Here is a 22,600-nt window from a genome sequence, read left to right on the forward strand (position 1 = left end):
TCTTATCTGAGTGAGTTCAATATAATAACACCAGTTCTAATAAGGGGAAGGGGAGACGGCAACAGCAAGAGATGACATTATGATGTGGGGAACAATGGTTTCAATGTTCCGTTTCCATGATAAAGGGATGATCTAGACTCTAGATTCTAGAGAATTCTGTTTGCATGAGTGATGAGAGAAGCAAGGAATAAATTCTCAAGGGATTCCAGAACAATCCACTTTAGCAAACACTTGGATCTTTAGCTAAATATGATTTGTTTTGGACACCTGACTCACAGGGGAATAAGTTTGTTTTGTTTTAAGTATCTAAATATGTGGTAATTTATAACAGTAACCATAAGAAATGAATGTACTAAAGCACCAAGAGTCTTCAGTTCCCTGCTGGGAAGCCATCAAAAGGTTTTTCCTAGGGAGGGATTTGACCAGATTTTCTCTGTAGCACCATTCTCTGGTGATTGTGCTGGGAAGATCATATCAGAAGCAGGGCAGGGCAGGGAGAACCTCTCTGTCCACTTACACAGAACTGTAACCATGTCTAATTATAACCATGAAACTAAAGACAAGAGATATCAAATGGGCCTTTATGACAACTTCCTCTTCTTGTTAGAGTTCTTCCTCACTTCCATCAATTAGTACCTATTGAACACCTAAGAATAAAGTAGACACCAGATGCTGCCTAGAAGTTGAATTTCAGAATTGAAGAGAATCAACAATGATCAACTAAATAAATAAGGTAATTAATATTATGAAAGGAAGTTTGGAGGAACTAAATAAAGGCATGGCAAAGAGAAATGGGAAATGCATCTTGTTTTTGATATGGTGACCTCTTCTGTAAGAAATTACACAGAGGCTACAAGTTGTAGAATAATAAAGAAGTAGCCACACAGAGACTTAAAGGATTGCTGGGGACAGAGGAAAAGTGCCTTGTACTTTGGAACTCTGACATTATTTGAAGAACTGGAGATAATTTTCTATAGACCAAAGTATGAGAGTCTGTAATCTTACCTGGAAGGACTGATTTCAATCAAACAGAATGCAATAAAATGCCTCTGAGAAAAATTACAGGAAACCGTCAAAAGGGTTTCATGTTTACATCCATGAAACCTGGTATACACTCGCACATGATGGTTGTTAAATAGTTTTTTTTTTTAAATGTACTTATTAGTTTTATATGTGTGTGTGTGTGTGTGTGTGTGTGTGTGTGTGTGTGTATGACTGTGTGAGTTCATGTGCACGATGTGCATGCAGGAACCCCAGGAGACCAGAAGAGAACAGCAAATACCCTGGACCTAGAATTATAGGCAGTGTTGAGCTGCCATGTGGGTGCTGGGAAGTAAACTGAGATCTTCTGCAAGAACAGCAAGCATGCTTAAATGCTGAGCCCTCTCTCCAGGCCCCACATGAAGTTCTTAAGGCCATACTTCTTTGCAAGCACACCCAGCTCCTGCAGGGCAAATGCATCCTTCACTGTTGACCGCCATCAACTCTGTCATTTCAACCAGTCACCGAGTGAGCCATTACTATCCATCTTGTTTTAAACACATTGGGATCCCCGTTAAGACTTGGCTGTGAGTACACCCTGTGCAACCGCTTCTGCTAAGTGACAGGTAAGCTCACAAAAGACAGTTATAGCTGTCCTCACTTGTTTAAGGCAGTAGAACTTATTATAATTGTATTTAGGGAGCTAATGAATTTTGAATATACAAAGAAAGGCAGCTCTTGATCTAAGAGAGCTACCTCAAAAATTCTGAGGACTTAATGACTGTACATTGCAGAAAAATTGCTGAAAAACTGGGGTGGAAGAATGATGGCAGAAATTCCAAGGGTTGCAATTTTTTTAATGGAACTCTTCAATTATCTTGAAGTTATTTCTTATTTCAGAGAAATAAAAATATTAAAGAGAGTAGTTTGTTGATCAGTTTATTGATGAAATTATGATCATATTCTAGGAAGAATGGACCTGGCTTTGTAATGTATTTCAGTCTGAGTGTTGGTGTCCTCCAAATTCATGTAGAAATTTTCACTACAGCTGTGTTGGAAGTGAGATGGAGGGCCTTGCAAAAGAGGTCTGAGGTGCACAGTGAGAATCCAGTGCTAATTTGCTGAGAGCCTTCATCAGAACCCTACCATGCTGACACACTTCCCAGCTTCTAACACTGTAAGCAATGAGTTTGTGTTGTTTTTAAGCTACCCAGACCATAGTGCTTTGTTAGAGTAGTTTAATTGGACCAAGAAACAACAGAATATAAGGACATATGTAAACTAAACATTCAAGATGCGTATGTTATCTTTATGAAACTGCATTTTCTTTGTCTTTCTGAAGTAACACATTATTGGAGCCATATGAGACAGTGGTGACTATATCAGTTGCTACACTTGTACATTCCCCTGAATACTTTTCCTCACAACTCCATGGCTTACTATGTTTTTTCTTATGTTGAGAAAACCCCTGTGTGGTTTCCAGGCTCAGTTACCTGGCACACTCCAGAGTCTTGCATTAACATATGAAATGAGACCTTTATGTTGCCCTTGCTTGTATCTTCTTCCATATAGCCCTGAAACATTTTAAAAATTATTATTTTATATGTGTGTGGGGGTGTTTTGTTTGCTTGTATATCTGTATCACATGCATGCTTGGTGCCCAGGGTGTCCAGAGTATGGAGTTGTATCTCTGGAAATGGAGTTACATAAGTGCTTAGTCACCATATGGGTACTGGGATTTGTTCTTGGTTCCTCTGGAATGGAAGATCAGCCAGTGTTCTTAACTGCTGAGTCATGTCTCCATTTTCTTTACCTGGTTTTGTTTTTTTCTTCTGTCCTAACAAACAGCGGGATCTCCATTGTATGTTGGGGATTCCCCTCCTCAGTAGCAAAGCCTGTCTCTTACCTTACATTTAAATGACAGTTATTCTCTTTATCTATTGCTATGGCTCAGGAAAGGGCCAAACTTGCTGATTTCACCTACAGGCTGCCACTCTGTTTTACTCTAGCAATCTGTGATGTGAAGTTGCTGGGTGTCATTGTTAAGACTCCTCAGTAGCAGATGACCCAGTGAAGGTAACTATTTTCAGTTTCTAGTGTTGTGAATCACAGAGATCACAGGGAGACCCTGTGGCCTGCAAGATTGGCTATCCACTCTTCCAAATGTTCTGTGAGCCATCTAATGTTTTTAGTAAACTCTCTGCTTAAAATTCATTTATTTTGCTGAATGCTAAAGATCTTGACTGATATTTTGCCATAAAACATTAGTGTGATATTTTAATACTACTTTGTATTTTTTTCTCCATATAACTATGAGCTTGGAGTATCTAATTCCATTGTTCAGTGGCTAGCATAGTATGGCTTCTTAACAATTTGCTATTCTTAACTTATTGCTATTAGTTAATTACTGAATTGATTAAGAAATATCTCTGGAAACCCTAACCCACCAAATGACCTAAGAATGCTTTCAGTAGCTAAAGAGGCCTGTTCTGAACTGTACCAATCTACTTATGTATAGTGGTCACAGTCACAAAAGACAGTACAGACATAAAGAGTTCTTAGATTTTAATGAAATGTGAAATGATAACATACATCATACATCTTTCTATGTAACAGCTCTACAGACTACTAATAATGCATTTGCAAGGTACACAGTCAACTCAGACAACTTTACTGTAGTGGCTGCTGTATGCTTTAAAGAACACCAAAGAAAAACTGCTGAGCTCACCAAAAAATGTCACCTGAGCTGTATCAATTCCACATTCCTTACTACATATTCTTAAGATTTTTGACAGTTCCAAATCTTAGCTCTGAAAAAAACCTAAGTATACGCATCTGAAGCAGCCTTTCTTGGATTTGAAGATACAAATTCCCATGGAAACCTCAATGAAGAAAGAGGCAAAGGCTTATAGAAAAATAAATTGACTAACAAGAGTCCCTCGATCCAAACATAGTTGATTGATCAAATTGGACGCTTGCTTTTCATTGTTTTATTTCATATTACTTGGAAATTGCAGTTGGCATCTCTGTTTTGCATATTATCTCTGACCAAGAGTTTTGGTTTTCCTTTTTGAAATCCAAGAATGAAATGGGCAGGACCAATCAGCAATGTACATACATCACACGCTGTTCCTGAGTATATAACTAAGCATTAGCAGCAGTTGTGGTTATGTGAATATAATACATGGACTTAATACATGACCAGACAGACACAGCAAATTCAAATAACCAATGTCAACACTGAAACTGAAATTAGTGCTAAGGATCCCAATGGCATTCTTCATTTACTTCCTGTTTCCTTCAGGATATTGGTCATACACACTGGGGATACAAAGTTGTGGCTTACAGTCATGAATTAACATTTGAATTTGGGCAACTTACCTATTTTTGTTTGTTTGTTTTTTTCATGACCATAGTCTCAGCTGGGGTACTCATTGAAGTGTTCACATCCCCTCCTTTCTATAATTCAGGCAACATCCAAGGCTACAGAACTTGGCGTAACTTGTAATGGTATCTACACACAGGAGGGCTATTCCTCTGCTCATTGGTCAAATGTCTTTTTGTTGTAGATTGTCAGTAGCTCCTTCAATGGTCTATGGAAGCAGATGGATAATAGCAGCAGAAGGGTCATGGTCTTGATAACTGACTCTGGAACTTCTTGGCTTAGAACTTATGGCTTCTAGAGTTTGTTTTAAAAAATAAACAAACAAAATCAAATGATCTTGGTGGCTCTTTTCTTTCCCCCACTTCCTGTGACATGGTCATGGTACTTCACATCCATAATACATTTTTGTCCTCTACTTTCTTCCTTGTAGCCACTTTAATTAAGGAGACCACACACATCCACATCTTTCTGAGACAGAACCAGTTTATGCTTACTGTTAACCATTTCTGATGTTCCCTTTCCAAAATGGCCCAGTTTGGATAATTGCTATATAATCACCCACTTAAAGATGATGCTTGGCACTCAAGAATAGGACAGGTTCATGGCAAGGGAAGGCTGAAGCTAGAATGCATGCCTTACCTGCTGCTGAGCAGAAAAGTTAGACAAACTATTTAAAATTTTCACTCTCAACTTCAGCATCTCTGGCAAAGTATATAACAATTATAATGGATGAACCCACATTGCAGTATTATTGTGAGGAAGAAATGAGACAAAGTGTGTAGAGAGCTGTTTAGATAGTAAGTCCTACTGACAGAGCTGCACTGTTAGTCTTCTGTTATTCTTTCTTATTGCAGTCATCACAGCCTTCCATCTTCCCACTACTCTTTATTTAATTTGAGTTTTGTTCATATTTTTTAATTGGGTCATTTGAACTCTTAGGACTGAACCAGCAAGGTAGAATCAGATTCTTCCTGTTTTATGCAAATGTTTCTGAGCTAGGAGATCAAAATGATTTCTCAGAAGGCTGATGATGTGTAGCAAGGTTGTCTTGACCTTATCTTCTGTGAGCTATGAGGGAGAGTAGGCATTCAAGACTTTCCATCCCAGTGATCATTCTGTTTGTGGGAAGGGTCTTTGGTTTCTCATAATTCATTTGTTTTGGTAAAAACTAGACATGGTGACATATGCTTCTTCTTGATTCAGTACTGAGGAAGAGGGGATAGGCTGTCTCTGAGGAACTGGTATCAGGATTCCTGACTGGAGAGGAAATGGTTGAGGGAGGGTGCCATTTGTGTTTCCAGGCCATGGCAGCAAGTCTTGATACACACGAGATCCATTTCTTTCACCATCTCTGTAGTCAGGGGGCCTAGGCGAAGGGAATGTAGGGGTATTGCATCCACTCAGATTTCTATCCAGGAATCTGACGGGTAACTCTCTTCCAAGAGTTTCTGGAGTGCTGACTGAAATCTCAGCTAGCCAGGTTGGGCTATGTACAGCTGCTCCATGTCCCTGCTTTTCCGGGTCCTCAGGTGGAGGAACAGGTTGTGGAGGATGAGCATTCTGCAGGAAGCTTTCTACCTCATCTCTGGATTGAATGCCATTCACCTCATGAATCTGGCAGTCCAGGAAACTTTCAGGATTGAAACTCACATTCAGATTCTGTAGAGAAAACCAGGAGCATGAGTGGCTCTGGAAAGAGGTGTTAGCACACATTCAGTTCAGGAAAGCAAAAGAAAAGTCTAAGGAACTCTCTCAGCATAATTTACTCGGCAATGTTTGAAAATTGCCGGCTTGCTCTTCAGTTGGTTTGACTTCTGCCTGAGCTGTGATTCTTCAGGTTTGAAGTAAACAGTGATTATGTTTCCACTCCCTGTCCTGTGTGTTTCAGCTTATTCCCCAGTATCCCAGAGGGAGCCTCAGAGACGCAATACATAAAAGGCCAAAAGGTGAGTTTCAGTTTTCTGTCGTCTTGAATGTTTTTAGACTAAGATGACATCAGTATGGTGTTTCTCTGCCACAAACACTTACCTTTTTCGGTTTCTTACATAACTGTTCCAGAGTTTTCTTGTGATCAGGAAGACTGGGCCACACAATAGGCTTAATCCTAGAACCAGAGAGCATTCATAGATGAAACAATGCAAGAGAGAGAGGGCACACACATGCATCTTTCTCCTTATTGGAGGGAGTTTGTAAAAGCAGGCTTCTGGTACTGGCTCTGCTACTGTTAGGACAAATGTCTTGTTTTCCATGGAGAGTATTGCCCACTTGATTAAAGGTGGGAATAGAACAGAACTCATTGCTACTGCTTAGTGAACAAGACACTGTAATTATGGGAGTGGGGTTTGCAGGGAGATAGTATTGTGGTTGATACAGAGCTAAAACCTGGTGACCTAGTTTCTGTTCAGTGTTGATATTATCATCTTATTCATTTTATTTACTAGAAGTAACTATTTTGATTTAATTCTAGCAGAAGTGGGGAATATGTCCTAAGCTATTCAAGAATTTTTTGTGTGTGTTGTTTTTTTTTCGAGACAGGGTTTCTTTGTGTAGCTTTGCGCCTTTCCTGGATCTCACTCGGTAGACCAGGCTGGCCTCAAACTCACAGAGATCCGTCTGCCTCTGCCTCTGCCTCACGAGTACCATAATTAAAGGCATGCACCACCACAACCTGGCCTCAAGGAAATTATTTTATGGTAATGTAAAATATGTTACGCTGAGGGCATCTTCCTAGGATGCTGTGTAATTCCATGGTGCATGACTCTATCACAGAGTAGAATACAAAAATCTTGAGAATTTTGTGTGTGCAGAAAGTCATGACATCAAATTTACTCCCCAATAAAATTGGTATTTCCTCCTCTGTCCTTTAGAAGGCTGTGGAGAAAATGTTTGGAAAACTCTTCACAGAGAATCTTATTTGAGGGGCAAGGGCCTGGGGAGATGGTTCAGTACATAAACTGCTTGTCATAGAAGCATGAAGACCTGAGTTCAGATACTCAGTGAAGATGTATGACCTGGTGGAGACAGGCAGTACTCAGGGTTTACTGACAAGCTAGTCTGACCTAGTCAGAGCATTCCAGGTGTAGTGAAAGATCCTGTCTCAAACAACAAGGTGGAAAATGATTGAGCAAAACAATCATGGTTGAGTGTCGGCTGCCTGTAGGCTAGCACACATGTGCATGTGCACACACATGAATACATACACAGACAGACAGAAAGATATACCCACATCCCCCCACCCACATGTGCACACACACACACACACACACACACACACACACACACACAGAGAGAGAGAGAGAGAGAGAGAGAGAGAGAGAGAGAGAGAGAGAGAGAGGAGAGTTAACATTTGGGGAATAATGTTTGTCTTACATCTAGTTGAAATGGTTTTACTCTTTCTGAAATCAACTACAGAAAAATGACTGGGATCTAAGATTAGGAGAGAGTATACTTGTCACCATAATTCCTGAAAGGTCAAGTCTCTCCTTAAAATTTTGAAGATCAGTAAGTGGGGACTGAGTCCTGCCTTTCTTTGACTACTCACAATCACCCTCTTGATTATTAAAGAAAAATCACCTTTTTTTCCATAGCACACAGGCTAAGATGACCAACAAAACCACAGAGAAAAAACTCAGAATGCTGATACTTGGCAAAACAGGATCCCATCCCCCTAGAATGCAAGGAGAGATCATGGTTAGCATTCGGTAAGCAAATAATGAGGGGGTAGATAGAGTAGATATTTCAGATGGTTTGAGTTTACTCAGTAACACAGCCTCACTTATTGTTTCTTGGAAATAGTTCTTTGATAGACAGGAAGAGTGGCGCTGATCTGGGTGACCATGAGCATCAGCCCACTTGAAATGTAAAGATGACCTTTCATGATGGCCTATAAACTCCTATCCAACTGCCAATACTCAAAGAAAAGAGTGTAAATAAGTGTTGAAGAGATGGATGTTCATCCTGAAGCTTCAGTGAGCTCCAGAATGAGAGTGTGAAGCTGGCGTAGCAGGAATAAACTCCATCTTCCCCAAAGAAGTTCTTGGTGAAGTGCTTTGGGCAATTTCCTGAGACACATTCTCTGGTTTCCGCTGGCTATTGCATTTCCTGTACCCCATACCATCTTACGCTGGGAAAGATAGTCATATTGGCCTGCTCCCTTGCTATTAGCAAAGGTGTTACCTAGAGGGGTCACAGAGAGATTAGTCATGATCCCTGATAAAGATAGTAATGGTTGTGAGTAATAGTTCTTACAGATTCATTAGTAGATCCAAGAGAACCTGAGACAGTGGCATCAAAACACTCTGTATCTGTTATCAGGTACTATGGATCCAGATCCTATTGCTCTTATTCCAGACAAGTGGCAAAGAAGGCAGGTAGAATATTTCCCAAAGAAAGTGGAAGAAAGCCCCATTGTCCTGACTTTTGGGTAATTTACATCAATCTCCTGCTCAGTCTCTGCTATACTTCAGTATATGAAGTCTTGTGGGGGGACAGGGATGCTATAGCTTTTGCTTACCTGGACTTCTGGGCTCTGGGGTCTCAAAGGTAGAACTTGGACTCCACTCACTCCAGAAGCCTTTGAAGTATCTGGTATCAGGGATGGATCGGACTTTAATTTCATACACTGCTCTAGGTTGTAGCTTTCGTTCTAGGATTGTAGTTCTTGTATTCAATAAATATACATGCTAGGGTGGAAAAACAAGTTATATTACTTGAGGTAAATGACACGCTGCTTAAATCTCTCAACTCACTTTAACACAAATGCTTTCAGCTGGGTCGCCACACTCTTGGAAGTTTTTCATATTTCTGAAGTGAAAGAGTTCAACTATGCAAAAGGTTCAGCAGCAGAATGAGGGGCAGACTCAAATGTTACTGAGGTAGGGAAAAGAGAACACTGATTGGGTAGGTTCTCAGCTGATTATTCATCACCCACTTTGGCTCACAGGTATTTCTCCCACTCCAGTATCTTTTTCTCTTTTCATGCACCAGTGGGAAACAATGGGTAGGCTAGCGGACAGTAATCATTTCCTTCCCAAAAGATAACATCTTACACTGTGCAAAACAATAAAGACAGAATGAATTTTCCAATACTATATCATTTTTTAAGAAAAAAAGATGTTATATCAGTTTTATAGACAAAAAGTAGTATCCTATTGTTATTTATGTTTGACTCTGTTAATTGAATTTATAGATTTTATTTATGATAGCTTCTAAGTTTTCTGTTCATTTACCTGTTTGTTTGTCTCTAACTTAGTGATTTATCAATTTTTTTCTGCCAACAGACAATCTGTTAGCAGTTATACAGTAACTTAATATTAATTTTTGATTTGACTAACAATGGTGTTTGTGTGTGCTGACATAAACCTCCAAGAGAGGGTGAATATTTAATTGATATATTTTTAAACAGACAATAAGGTGATTGTCTTGGAATAATTTATTCATAATCCTTCTTCCGTCTACTAATGTTGCTTTCCCACTGGTGGCATCTTCAGATGACTAGTGAGAGAAGGTAGGATGAAAGTCATCCAGTTTGTATATGAGTGGGGAGTAGATAGAGAAGAAACACAAGGCTTGGACAGGAGGGCACGTCTAGTAGCATTCCTCAGCACACTGCAGAGTAATGTGAATGAGCTGGCCCCAGTAAAGGGGACATAGAGCTTAAGGAAGCATTCTTTTATTCTTGAGAAAGAGTAGCCATCTCTTGGGGAAAAAATACCTATGTGACATAGGGAGAGCTGAGGTTAAGCTGGTAGGTTAAGAGAAACCCAACTACCAGGGATACTCTGCATCTCTCCCAGGTCATCTCCCAAATAGATGCTAAGAACAGTGAGATCTTTTCAACCCTGGACTGTGAAGAAGTGGACTAAACATCCAGAAAATGAAGAGTGAATACAAATTCATGTTTCTTCTGTGATGGAAACCTTAGACATTAGAATAAAAACAAGAGACAGACGAGTCTTCTACCTCTTCTTCTGCTGACCTCCTGCTGACCCTCCAAATCCCAGAAAACAAAAAAAGCATGACTGCTTCTTGGTTACGCTACGGAGAGCAACTATTTTTTCCCCATTAACCCGTGAATGCCAGGCTTTGTATAGCGAGGATCAGGATTGTCTGAGCATTCATTCTTATAAATCTGAACCATAAAGATACAATAGAGCAAGTCAGATGACGATGAGCAAAGAAAGAGCAGGAGTTATGGGGTCTTCGGTGAGGATGACCTCAGGAGGCTGTCTGAGTGAAGAATAAGTTTTATGAACATGATTGATCTACGTTACCGTCCAGTTGCTTTCACCCTTTCCTGGGCGGTAGGCCATGTCGTGCATTAATTGTTTTACATACTTCTTTTTTGAGTGAGATGTATTAAATGTCACCAAAAAGTCATTTGCTTCTTTTCGATAAACTATGTCCAGGCCAAAAGGAGCCTCAGGTTTAACTAGAAAGAAAAAGAAATGAAAGCTCTGTATGGAGCTACAATGGACATAAGGACAGGGTTTCTCTGTGCACCTTTTTGCCTTTCCTGGAACTCACTCTGTAGCCCAGGCTGGCCTCGAACTCACAGAGATCCAGCTGGCTCTGCCTCCTGAGTGCTGGGATTAAAGGCGTGCACCACTGCCACCTGGCTGGTCCTTACTTTTTTTAGTTAAATACTAATCCAATGATATTTTAAAAATATGATTAAAATTTAAGTCAGTAGATTTTGAGTGACACAGATTACCTTACATAAAGAGTAGGCATTGTTTAATCTGTAAAAAGCCTTAGAGATAAAAGGTAGAAATTCCTTTAAGAAACAAGTCTGATTCAAGAATGCAATATATTCTTGTTTCTTGCCATGAGAATTTGGTCTCAAGTCTGCAACGTCCACACTTAACCTGATTTTCTACCCTCTTAGTTATCCTTAAGATTTTTAACTTACAACTGCTACAATCACATGAGCTAGTTCTTAAAATTAATGTCTCTCATCTGTCTATCTATCTATCTATCTATCTATCTATCTATCTATCTATCTATCCATCCATCCATCCATCCATCCATCCATCCATCCATCTATCTATCTATCTATCTATCTATCTATCTATCTATCTATTTCTGCCACCAGTAGAACTTTGACAAATGTGGAAAATGTATATTTATTTTAAAATGATGTGTTAATTTAGCTATGCACATTTGGACTATTATGTGAAAATGTAGAAAAGATTATAAGGCCTTCATGAGAAATAAATCAAAAAAGAAAATATGTGTGGGAAGATGATGCATGACTCTGCTTCAGTTACATTCCACATACTGATGTGTGTTTTCACTAATCTGTAGCTATCATGTCAAACACCCTCTTTCATAGCTGAGTTTAAATATTCTCAGCATATTTCTCACTGTAGGAAGTCATGATTCAAGGGTCAAATTTTTCATTTACTAAAAATGAGTTAGAAAAGTTGCTATTGTCTATTTACGAAGTGTTTCCATGATTTACCTATTTTTAGCATACTGAAAGTTAAGACATGTGTTTGCAGCTGTCCAAACCATGGCAACCATACCTTCATACACAACTTCTTACCTATCTTTGCTATGTCCATACTTTTGCAAATTAAATTCCTTTTTTCAAGCTTCACACATATAGTGCTGCTACCAATCAGTAAGAAATTTCCTGTCTTTATAAAATACATCTCTTGCAGCTTATTAAAGGTTAGGCAATCCATCTCTAGAAGAGACCCACTGTAGAAACAAAAAGTCAGAAGTCTTTATTCAGGTGGAGTTTCTGATTTAATAAAATAACATCTTATGCACATTTTAGCTGTGTGAATTCAACTTTAGTGTCTACAGATATATAACTAGGTGAGCTGAAACTGCAGAGAAAAAGAGAATGAATTAAAATAACATAATTTCCTGCTCCATTACTATTATTATGTGCAAATTAGTCTGAAAAAGTAAAAGCATGCTTGTGGAAATTAGGAGGAAAAAAATCCATGTAATATTTAGAATTGATCACTGAGAATCAAATACTTTGTTTAAGTAATAAAGTAATTGGTATCTCTTGGGGATATAAAAACATCAGGGCTATAAGAAATACTGATATTATTCTTTCATATAGGATAAAAGGAAATGCTAAACTGGCTGAAAAGTTTATACACATAAAACTACATATATTTAATAAGTAAACTAAGGGGTTTTCATAGGGACTTTTGTGTTTTGTTTTGTTGTTTGAGACAGAACCATTTTTATATAGCCCTGGCTAGCCTAAAACTCATTATGTAGACCAGGCTGGCCCTGAACTCGCAGAGATCTGCCTGCCCCTACCACCATAGTGCTAAAGGCATGTACCACCATGCCCAGTGTCACGGGGACTTTGGCTAGTGAAACTCAACAAGATACATCAAGAAATAAAAGTAAATTTGAGTGTAATGGCTTACAACTCTAATGTTAACACTTGGGAGATTAAAATAGGAGGGTTGCTGTGGATTTGAGTCCAGCCTGGTCTACATAGTAATTTCTGTGGCACTATGGGTACAAAAATTATAAGTTACTGTATGTGAAATGTCAGAGACATCATTATATATTATGTGAGTATCAAAACTATAGGTAATCTAACAATTTGTGGGAGTAAATGTAATAATTTTGTTGATGTGAAAACATTTTTAAAAATACAAGTTAGTGAAACTGACCCACACACAAACTGAATATCTCAATAGAAATCATATTCATATTGATGCATACCCACACAAATAAAACTATATGTTACAGGTGCTGAATTCTATCAAATGTTTAAGAAAGAGGTATTACCAACATCACAGAAATCATTTCACCAAATAGAGATGATCTATGTAATTCTTTGAAACAAAGTTACACTTGGCACTCAAATCTAGAAAAACATATTATAGAAAGAAATTGATCCCTAAGAAATGTGTACAGAGGCCTGGGCATGTGACTCGGTAGAGTGCTTGCCTAGTTTGCTCAAAGCCATACATAAATCTGGGGTAGTGGAATATACCTGTAATCCCAACTCTCAAAACATGGAAAGAGGAATACTAGAAGTTCAAGGTCATCCTGATCTACTTAATGGGATTAAGCCAGCATTGAATATATAAGACAGGTCCTTAAAAATGTATATGCAAAGTTTTTCAGAATGATAATACCACACTATGACAGGTGCGACAAGTACCCAGCAAAACACTGTAGCAGTATTCAATGATCAGTTGGCATAATTTACCACATTAACAGAATGAAACACTAAAAAGTTACTCTTCTTTAATGAAAGTAGAAAGCCTTTTGATAGAATCACATATTTATTCATGATTAAAACTTCTTCAACCAACAAGAAATAGAATACTTGTTCAAATTAATAAAACACTATTACAGAAAGTTAATATAAAACACAATGGTAAAAGATCAGGGTCGACAGCTCTCCTTGTCTACTCCTACACAGAAGTACACTGGATGTTCTCCTCAATTCATAAGAGAAGGGAAGCAAATACAAGTGCATGCAGATTTGAAAAGAAGAAACCACATTTATTTGGAGAAAGAAAAACCCTGTCTGTTCATATGGACATTTATAAAGATTTCTAACATAAATACAAGAACTAGTGTAATTCATCAAGGCCATCAGAAAACTCCCAGCTGTGTTTCTATGGATATCATAATAAAAAAGTTAGAAAATGAAGTTTAAAACTTCTGGTTCCTTTGTGATAGTCGTAGAAGGATGAAAGACTTAGAAATAAAATTTAAAAAAGATATTCAGTGTCTTCGTACTAGAAATTACAAAACACCTCAGAGAGATAGTTGAATAAATCAAAGTAAAAGGGAGCTAGGTTCATGTGCAAGCAAATTTACTACTGATAAATTAGACTCTTACCCTTACAATACAAATACTTAAACTTAGAAATCTTTGTAAGTAACATATGAGCGAAGTATTCAGCTATGGGTCTTGAACCTGTAGCAGCTTTCTGGTATTTTAAGAATTTAAACAGACCATAAATAGTATCAGATCACTCCCATTTCACAGACAATGAATTAAGAAGTGATGAATAATAAGGAATCCAATATATCTGTCTAGGAACCTGGGTCCTTTGTGGAGAACTCCAGTATCCAAGAAATGGCACTATGGAGAGGAAGCCAGGCTAGCAGACTAAAATAAACCAAGCAGATCACAATGGATAGCCTTGGCTTGTGCTATTGACCTCACTTCACACAACTGGAGAAATCTTACTATCAGCACCAGGCTGTAGTAGTATTCAGGTCCCTTACACAAATTTATTTGATTTCTAACTGTGTATTATGTGACTTAGGAATGGTTTTAGACTCTACTATCCAACACAATAACCACTCTCCCATATGTGTTTGTAAAACAATTGAAATGTGGCTGGTCCAAATTGCAAAGTGGTCTAAATGTAAAATGTACACTACTACATTTTGAACATTTTTCTATGAAAAGAGCATCAGATATCTCAGTATGCTATTCATGTTGGTTACATGCTGAATTAATTTCTGAATATATCAAATGAAGTCAAACATTTCATAGTTAATTTTATTTTTCCATTTTGAAAGGTGTGTTGCTAGAAAAAGCTGGTGAGATGGCTCAGTGGGTATGGACTCTTGGTTGATCCACAGGACCCATATAGTGCCAAGAGAGAACTAAGATTCCTGGAGGTTGTCTGTGACCCCCACATTTGCACTTTGGCACTTGTGTACCCTCACAATACATACATGCATGTACACTAAATGTAATATGTAGAATTATTTTTAAAAATATGCTACTAGGAATGTCAAAATCACCTGTGTGCTCATAGACTTATGGATTGTACTATACTTATATGGTGCAGAGCTGTTCTAGTGTATATGAGGCAAAAGAAAGATCATAGTTACAATCTAAGTAGTACATACATGGGTCAAGATTTTGATCTTGTATGGGATTGCTTAGAACATGAGCCCTAAGTCACATTTACAAATCCGAAAGTAGAGAGCGACTGCTAAGGATCATTTATCTTAATTTTTCATTTACTTTTCCTCTTCTTATACCTCCAGTCTTACGCAGTTTAATATGACAGATGAATTTGGCTTATCTGTACAAACAGATGTTCATACTGAAGGGCAAAAGGGCAGAAGAACAAAACAAAGCCAAAAAAACAAAAACAACAACAAATAATGGCCCTGCAAGACAGGATGTAGCTTAAAAACATTGAAAAATTTAGAGAGAGATAGTAGTTTACTGTCCAGGGAACTGAATAATTAACAATGCTTGATCAATATCACTGCTTGGGACTATCACATCAGTTGGCCTGTGAAGGTGACAGTATTGGAGGAAAACAGTGGCACATTTGAAGTTGTTTCTGTAGGTGGTATGTGGGATTAATCACTGGGCTCAGAAAATGGAAACAGAAGAAGTGTGATTCTTTTTGTGGAAACACATAGATGTTATGTGAATACCCGAAGAGTAGGATCCTGAATTACAATACCTTTGGTATCAATCTAGGTAATTGCAATGAGAGAGAGAGAGTCTTAACAGCAAAACAAACCAAATTTCCCATTTTTTAAAGTAGCCAGAATCCTATTAGAGATGCTTTGTGCTATCTGGGTGCAGTGTCAAGAGATCTGATTTCTTAAAGACAGATCTGACTTTTTCAATGCTGGCAGTAAACATTTTTATGTGAATTGCACTGAAGTATGAACCAAATGGTGATAGTCCTAAAAGAAACAGTGGCCTTTGCTTTTTTATATATTTTTTTTCATGTTAAAATGTTCATACTGAGAGAACATTCAAGTACCATTTACAGATTTCTACTATAGGCCAGACATTCACCAAATATAAGGCAGTTGCTGTAATAGTAGTGAATATCTCCCTGGTCACAGGGTTAGTTGGCTTTGATTTGTGGATTCCACCACAGATACCTGTTTCCAAAGTCTCTGCTGTGTTGTTCAAGGGACCTGAAATGTGACTGGAATTTTGGTGAATGAAGAAAAGGTGGGACACTACTCCAAGTAATGGTGAGTTATTCTAATGTGTAATCTGCTGGACCTTTCCATTCTCTTTATCCTTCCCCTACTAATTCCCACAGGACCACAGCCTATAATGAGTAATTGCATTTTTATAATAATTGTATCTGTCACTGTGAACTGTGAATTAGTCCACTGGTATACTAGTAAGTCAGGTCTATGAATAACCTGATCCTACCCCAGAGATCAGTTAACTGAACACTAACTAATTTACTAACTAACTTGCTAGCTAACTAACTATCAAGTAAACTACTCCATTTCTTGTCCAGAGAGACTGGTGGTCAGCTCTAGAACAAATGTTAAATTTACCACTTTCTGAGGGAAGGGACATAGCATGTACCGGTGATTACCTGTGTAACAACTTCAGCCAATCCCAACTTCTACTTTATGCATTTATATGTTCTACAAAATCTAGTTCCATTTCAAATAAAGAAACATGCAAATTCAGAACATGACTAAGCCATGTCTCTAGACTCTGGATATTTATGTTGTTGTTCTCCATAGAAAGAAAGTGTGCTATGAAAGAGCAATAACAGAAACAGACTGAGAATATACTGTGACATTCAAATCCAAGATGTTGTTCATCCAATGACTTTAGGGAAAAGCTGTGCATAGATTTAGGAAACTGCTATAAGTTCAGAAAAGTCAGCAGCTAGAGCTTATCTGGGTTGTAGGTGGCTAAGGACTGCCTTAGTGATCATGGAAATGATGAAGCCTTCTTTTACTACTGCAGATCTTGACATGCTTTCCTCATCCGGAAACTTACAAAAAATGAGGTCATCTGATATGAATTTGGAAATAGCCACAAGTCAGAACTTCATATTAGAGTACTTTTTTTCAAGTCTCCAGAGATAATAACCCTTGACAACAAGCAATGACTGGTGGGTGAGAGAGAAGATAAAACTCCCTCAGTTCTTTACCAACTTTCAGACCAGAAGCTTTACATTTTCTTTCCTCTAAGGCCATATGAAACCAAGAATCAATTTGTTCTTATGAATTATTGGAAATTCTCCATTGAGTAGATCACCTGGAATTAAATTTTTCAAGAGGGTGGGTGGTTTAGCTATACATTCATGGAATTATCATTTGATGCCCTTTTTTCCAATTACTAATTAAATGTTGGATGTTTGGTTTGTTTGAGCTCTGTGTACATATTAAATTGTTTGCACACCACAACTTTCCTATGAGATTTATTCTCTAAATTTTCAGATGAGGCAATTGTTACAAAAGTTGCTGCAAATCAAAAAGTTATTAAACATTGGCATTGGAACTGGGCTCCAGGCAAGTACACTACATAATGGAATTTGAACATAGTTCACTGCCTTAAGGGAATGTTCTAGGAGATGTAGTCTTTAAATTACTGTGGATATGGAGGGAATCTCTGAGAGCCACAGCACCATTTGTATGTTTCCTTGGGAACTAGCAAATGAAGTGAGAGTTGTTTTGCTTTATTTTTTGTCAATGGACAAAGTAGTTCAGGAAGTTTTGAGACTTCAATAATTTTTAGCATTTGATACTTAGGACAGACACTCCTTCCTTTGCAGGTGCTGAAAGGAGCACAGATAAAGAAAAGCAGGAGATGGGTTTCTAAGGACCATGGAAACCATTTTCCTCACCATATTTGTAATTCCAGATTGGTGCTGTTGATATCTGGGTCATCAAAGGCACAAGTCAGTGAATGCTGATTGCCATCCACTTCCAACTGGCTGTAGCACCAGAAGGAGTAATCATCAGGTTCTGCATCTTCTAGGTCTCCTGGGAAGAACAAAACAGCTGTTAAGAAGGCAAAGGAATGCCTCAGTTGAAAACCTGATACTACTTAATAAAATGTCACTTGTGTGGCAGACATGAAGGAGGGCTCATAGTTTATCTAAAGAAATAAATTACAAGGACAAAGACAGTGACAAAGTTTCACACACACACACACACACACACACACACACACACACACACACCAATATGCAGGTGCAGAGTACAGAGTGTTCTAACTGAAAAACTTTTATCACAGTCTAGGAATAAGTTCCAGGTGCACATTAGTTGTTCTACCATTGGACTAGTATGTTAGAAAGTTAGAAGGGGCATGGAAACACCTCTTTCCTTGTTTACATCAGAATTTCTTTGCTACACTTTAAAACTATATTGAGAAGGTATTTATTAAGGCTATATTCTCTACTTCAGCCACTTGATCTAGGATATGCAGGAAAGCCAATGCTTGGCAGATATGGAAGGTGCTAAATTTGATGAACAAATCCCCTGTGAGATTGTGCAATGTTGAAATTATCTTTTTTTTTTCACACTGAAGTGTTTACACATTTCAAATAAGAGCTCCTGTATTTCATTTGTATGATGGCTAATCCAACCTTAGTTTTCAATGCTGGTCTTTGTTCCCTTCAAATTGTTATTTTCAAGTGAAAGATGATAGTAACTAATTTAGCTATAAGTTCACATTTCTGTGGGATTGTTCACTGTCCCTTGAAAGGACATCACAACTAAGAGAATGAAATAATCTTGTCTTAAATGACTGACTGAGACAACAGTATCCGTAAAATAGTAAACCCAAGGGTGCCAATGTTTGTGCCCATGTGATTAGAGTGATTTTTTTTTTCCAGTTACTGTATACTAGAAAGAGGGAAATGGAATTTTGTGTCTGTGTAGCCACTTTTGGAAACTTCAATTTGTTAGTTAAGATATTATTTGATTTCCTAAGCTGAGTTGGGGAGCCCATGATTAAGTATTTGTGTATGTATGTATATAGATATATTTAATAGCAGAATAAGGTCAGAAAAATCTTCCAATGGATACATTCTATGTATGAATGACCAGGAAAATCTAGAGTAATTATAGGTTTATACCATAATGGTGGAATGTGGAGAGCCCCTGGCACCTTTTGTATATTTAATCTCACCCAAAACTGAGATTTTATGCTTTTTGGGCTTTAATATGGAAACACAACATACTAACAATGGGCCCCCGCTGAGGGTCCTGGAAGCCATATGCAGTTTTAATTGCTTTCTCTTTATTTAATTAACCCCAAAGGTCTATGGGAAAGTTAATACAATTGGTTGTGAATAGACCAACCAGGTAAGCAACTATTCTAAGCAATAAATCTGACAGCTCACCTAAACACAGATAGTGGATGCTGCTCACAGTCTTGGGCATTTAACTTTCTATGCATTCCCAGAATCTAATCATTGCACAACTGGAGTGCCAGCAAGTTTCTTTCCACTTATTGTGTATAATATACTTTTCCCAATTTTCAGGGTTAAGTAACAAAGGAGCAGCCTTTAAGAGTTCATATTTTGAAACATGCTCACTTCTAATTTTCTAGCTTTAGATACCACTCAGAGCTGTCCCCTCTCAGAATACTGTCATATACTTTGCTTTTACTTGGACTTTTCATCAGCTCTATGTAATGTATGTGAGTTACTATTTGGATTTAAACATCCTGTGGGCCATCTTTATTACACAATTTCCCCATATTTGACATGAGTCAGAAAAAGCACACTTTTAGCAGATGTCAGGCACTACCTGAAGAGAAGACTTCCACAGACTCCAACCACCCACTCTGGCAAAGCATGTCTCAAGTTATCTCACACAATATGCAAATAAATGATCATACAGATTTTTCTGCAGAGTATTTGTTATAGGGCACAGTTCCACTGTAACCAAAAAAATATGCCTATAAATACTAGTAAAATCACATGCCATTGTAGGAGAATGTTCTACTTCATGTGAGCTGAAGATCTCTTAACTAAGAGTTGTGCACACAGGGGTTAAGTGATGTCATTTTGCAGCAGATGTGCACATGAATTCTCACTCTTCTAACTTTGTAGCTATGCCCTTTCTGCACATGCAAACTTCCAAAGCTCCTGTTCTGATACATATATGCACCCTTATAGTAGTCATTGAATAGATTTACACAAAGATTTCTCCTAGATCACAGTAAGTCCTCAGTAAGAGTCTAAGAGCTCTCTTAACACTTTTTGAGAAATCAGTATGAAAAGGTAAGGTGTGACTTATTATTATGCAAATATACATGCAACATTCAGAGTTCTTTTGAAAAAATTACATATCCACTGAAGCTATTATTCTTACTGTGGTTTTGACATTATTATGGAATTATGAATTAATGTATTGTGCATTCCATAGTAGATATCCTTAATATTTAAGTAGGTATCTAAGCATTTAATAAAAAAATCTAAGTATAGAAATTTACATTTGAAATACATTTTATAAGCAAGGTAGCATCATTTAGAAGATTTTTCTCACAGAATGATTACTTGATTAACAGTGTAAACTGGGCTTTGATGTTTCCTTTGCTTGTTTTGCTCATCCTTGTGGTTATTAGAAAACTAACTTTATCTTATAACCAACAATAGCAGATTACATGTGAATTCCTTCAAGCACGAAGTATTTTGATATGATTTTGTGACTGACTCTATGCTTTCTAATTGGATTTTTTAAAATTTATTTAAAAGGCTGAATTGAAAATCCAGTTTTCAGCAAGGATTTTCACTCTTAGAAATAGTGTGGCCAACAGGAAGAAAGAGTGGCGAAATGTTGCATAAAACAGCAATAAATCCTCACGCTTCCTGCCATGTGTTTGCACACATTTAGCATGAGATAATGACTCTCCCTCACAAAGTGAGTCATGCTCAGTCACAGTATTGTCACTCCTCTGACAATTCTCTTAGTAACAAAATGCGAGGGTTTTCCATCCTTAGTACTTACCAGGTAAATGGACACAAATAGCGAAGCTTAGGAATGCATGGCTAAGGGAATTTGATTTAAAAGAGCTAAACTGAGCCATAAGGCTGATGTGTATTGATATTGTCGATAATGAAAAAAAAATATACACTTTGAGACAAGCTTTCTGTATGTAACTTAGACTGGCCTGAAACTCAATGATCTTCCTGTCTCAGCCTCTCACGCTCTGGTATTACAGGTAGATGCTACTACACTCAGTTTATAATCGCATGTAGGACAGGCGTGGTGGTGCATGCCTTAATCCCAGCACTCAGCAGGCAGAAGCAGTGTGTGTGTGTGTGTGTGTGTGTGTGTGTACATATATCCTTTTTATGTTGTCTTTTGTGTGTGAGTGTGTGTGTGTGAAAACAGTTTAATGTGTAGAAACAAACTGAAGGTTCAAATTCAATGTGGCTCCCGTGGCTTTTAGACACTGTTGAGCACAGTCTTGTAATCATAATGCGTATTTTTTAATAAACTGGAATCTAAGTATTTTATGCATTGCAAAGAGAATTATGATGACCATATGATGGATCTGCTGGATACAAAAGCAATCCTGTGTATTTCAAATAGGACTTTACACAGCGCTCTAGTGAATTATTCATTAGCAATCTAACATGAATCTGTCAAAGCTAAAGTTATTTCAAAGAAATACATTAGCAAGTAACTCCTATGTTCTAGACACTAGAGATATAGTTCCAGTGAATTCATAAACTATTGCTTCTGGCCATTAATTTATTATGGATATTTATGGTTTTAGAACTCCATAAATAGTTAAGCAAAAAGATAGCTTGATTTTTCTAGTATGTACAATTTGGAAGATATTCTCTAACAAGCACAAGCACAGAATTGATATGAGTGTTTTTTTCTGAGAGCACCAGCATCTATCCACATTTATGAGCCAGTGTTTGAGAGAGATACATTGCTTCTCGACAGTTCTTGTGAGTTACAAACCATCTGTAGTATTGTCCTCTTACCATCTGTCCTGGTGATTAATACACACAACATAAACATACGCAAGCCAAGTTCTTGCTGCCCAGCTCCAGCCTGTTATAGAACTAAGTAACCTGACCATATATGCTGGAGATGATCTGAAATCCTTAAAGAAAGAAGTTGGAAATGACTCACCATTCTGTGCATTGCCACTTTCTCCAGAAACAGCTTGAAGTAAACAGAAAACCATAGCAAAAGCTCTACCCGGAACCATCATTCTGAGAGAGAAGAGAGAAGAAGTACGCTTGTGTGTGCAAATGAATGAGAGGGAGAGACTAAACCCAGCTCTGTGCCTTCTTAACCACAGACAGGGAACTATGAACACATCACAGAAAAAGGCAAATGCCAGAAACAGGAAGTCTGAGCAAAAGGATTGCTGCTGTAAGCAGAGGTAGAGGAAATGAAGAGGTAGAATGTGACATCTTTTCTGTATCAGTATTCCTTGCAGCACTCAAACTTAACTGCTTACTTTTGAGGAAGGTGCTAGAATTCAAGTGACGGTTCAGGTGATCTCAGGGC

The 22,600-nt window shown here is 37.8% G+C and overlaps 1 protein-coding gene across 1 annotated transcript; it reads right to left on the minus strand.

Moving 5' to 3' along the window:
- Positions 1-3,605: 3,605 nt before the first annotated feature.
- On the minus strand, positions 3,606-22,361 carry Il7r (interleukin 7 receptor). The gene is made up of 8 exons (XM_036207289.1): positions 22,217-22,361; positions 17,959-18,097; positions 11,913-12,070; positions 10,639-10,796; positions 8,880-9,048; positions 7,940-8,033; positions 6,395-6,470; positions 3,606-6,025 (listed from the first exon to the last, which is right to left on the minus strand). The coding sequence occupies exons 1-8, from the start codon at positions 22,296-22,298 to the stop codon at positions 5,516-5,518; spliced, it is 1,386 nt and encodes a 461-aa protein (XP_036063182.1). The 5' UTR covers positions 22,299-22,361; the 3' UTR covers positions 3,606-5,515.
- Positions 22,362-22,600: the final 239 nt, after the last annotated feature.

This window comes from Onychomys torridus, chromosome 15 (assembly GCF_903995425.1).
Source record: "Onychomys torridus chromosome 15, mOncTor1.1, whole genome shotgun sequence".
Taxonomy (NCBI): Eukaryota; Metazoa; Chordata; class Mammalia; order Rodentia; family Cricetidae; genus Onychomys; species Onychomys torridus.

Coding starts and splice junctions, on each gene's coding strand:
- Il7r (XM_036207289.1), bottom strand. CDS start 22,298: ATGATGGTTCCGGGTAGAGCTTTTGCTATGGTTTTCTGTTTACTTCAA. Junction 8,034..8,879: donor CCCAGAGCCCAGAAGTCCAG/GTAAGCAAAAGC, acceptor CTTGCATTCTAG/GGGGATGGGATCCTGTTTTG. Junction 6,471..7,939: donor TGTGTGCTATGGAAAAAAAG/GTGATTTTTCTT, acceptor CTCTGGTTCTAG/GATTAAGCCTATTGTGTGGC.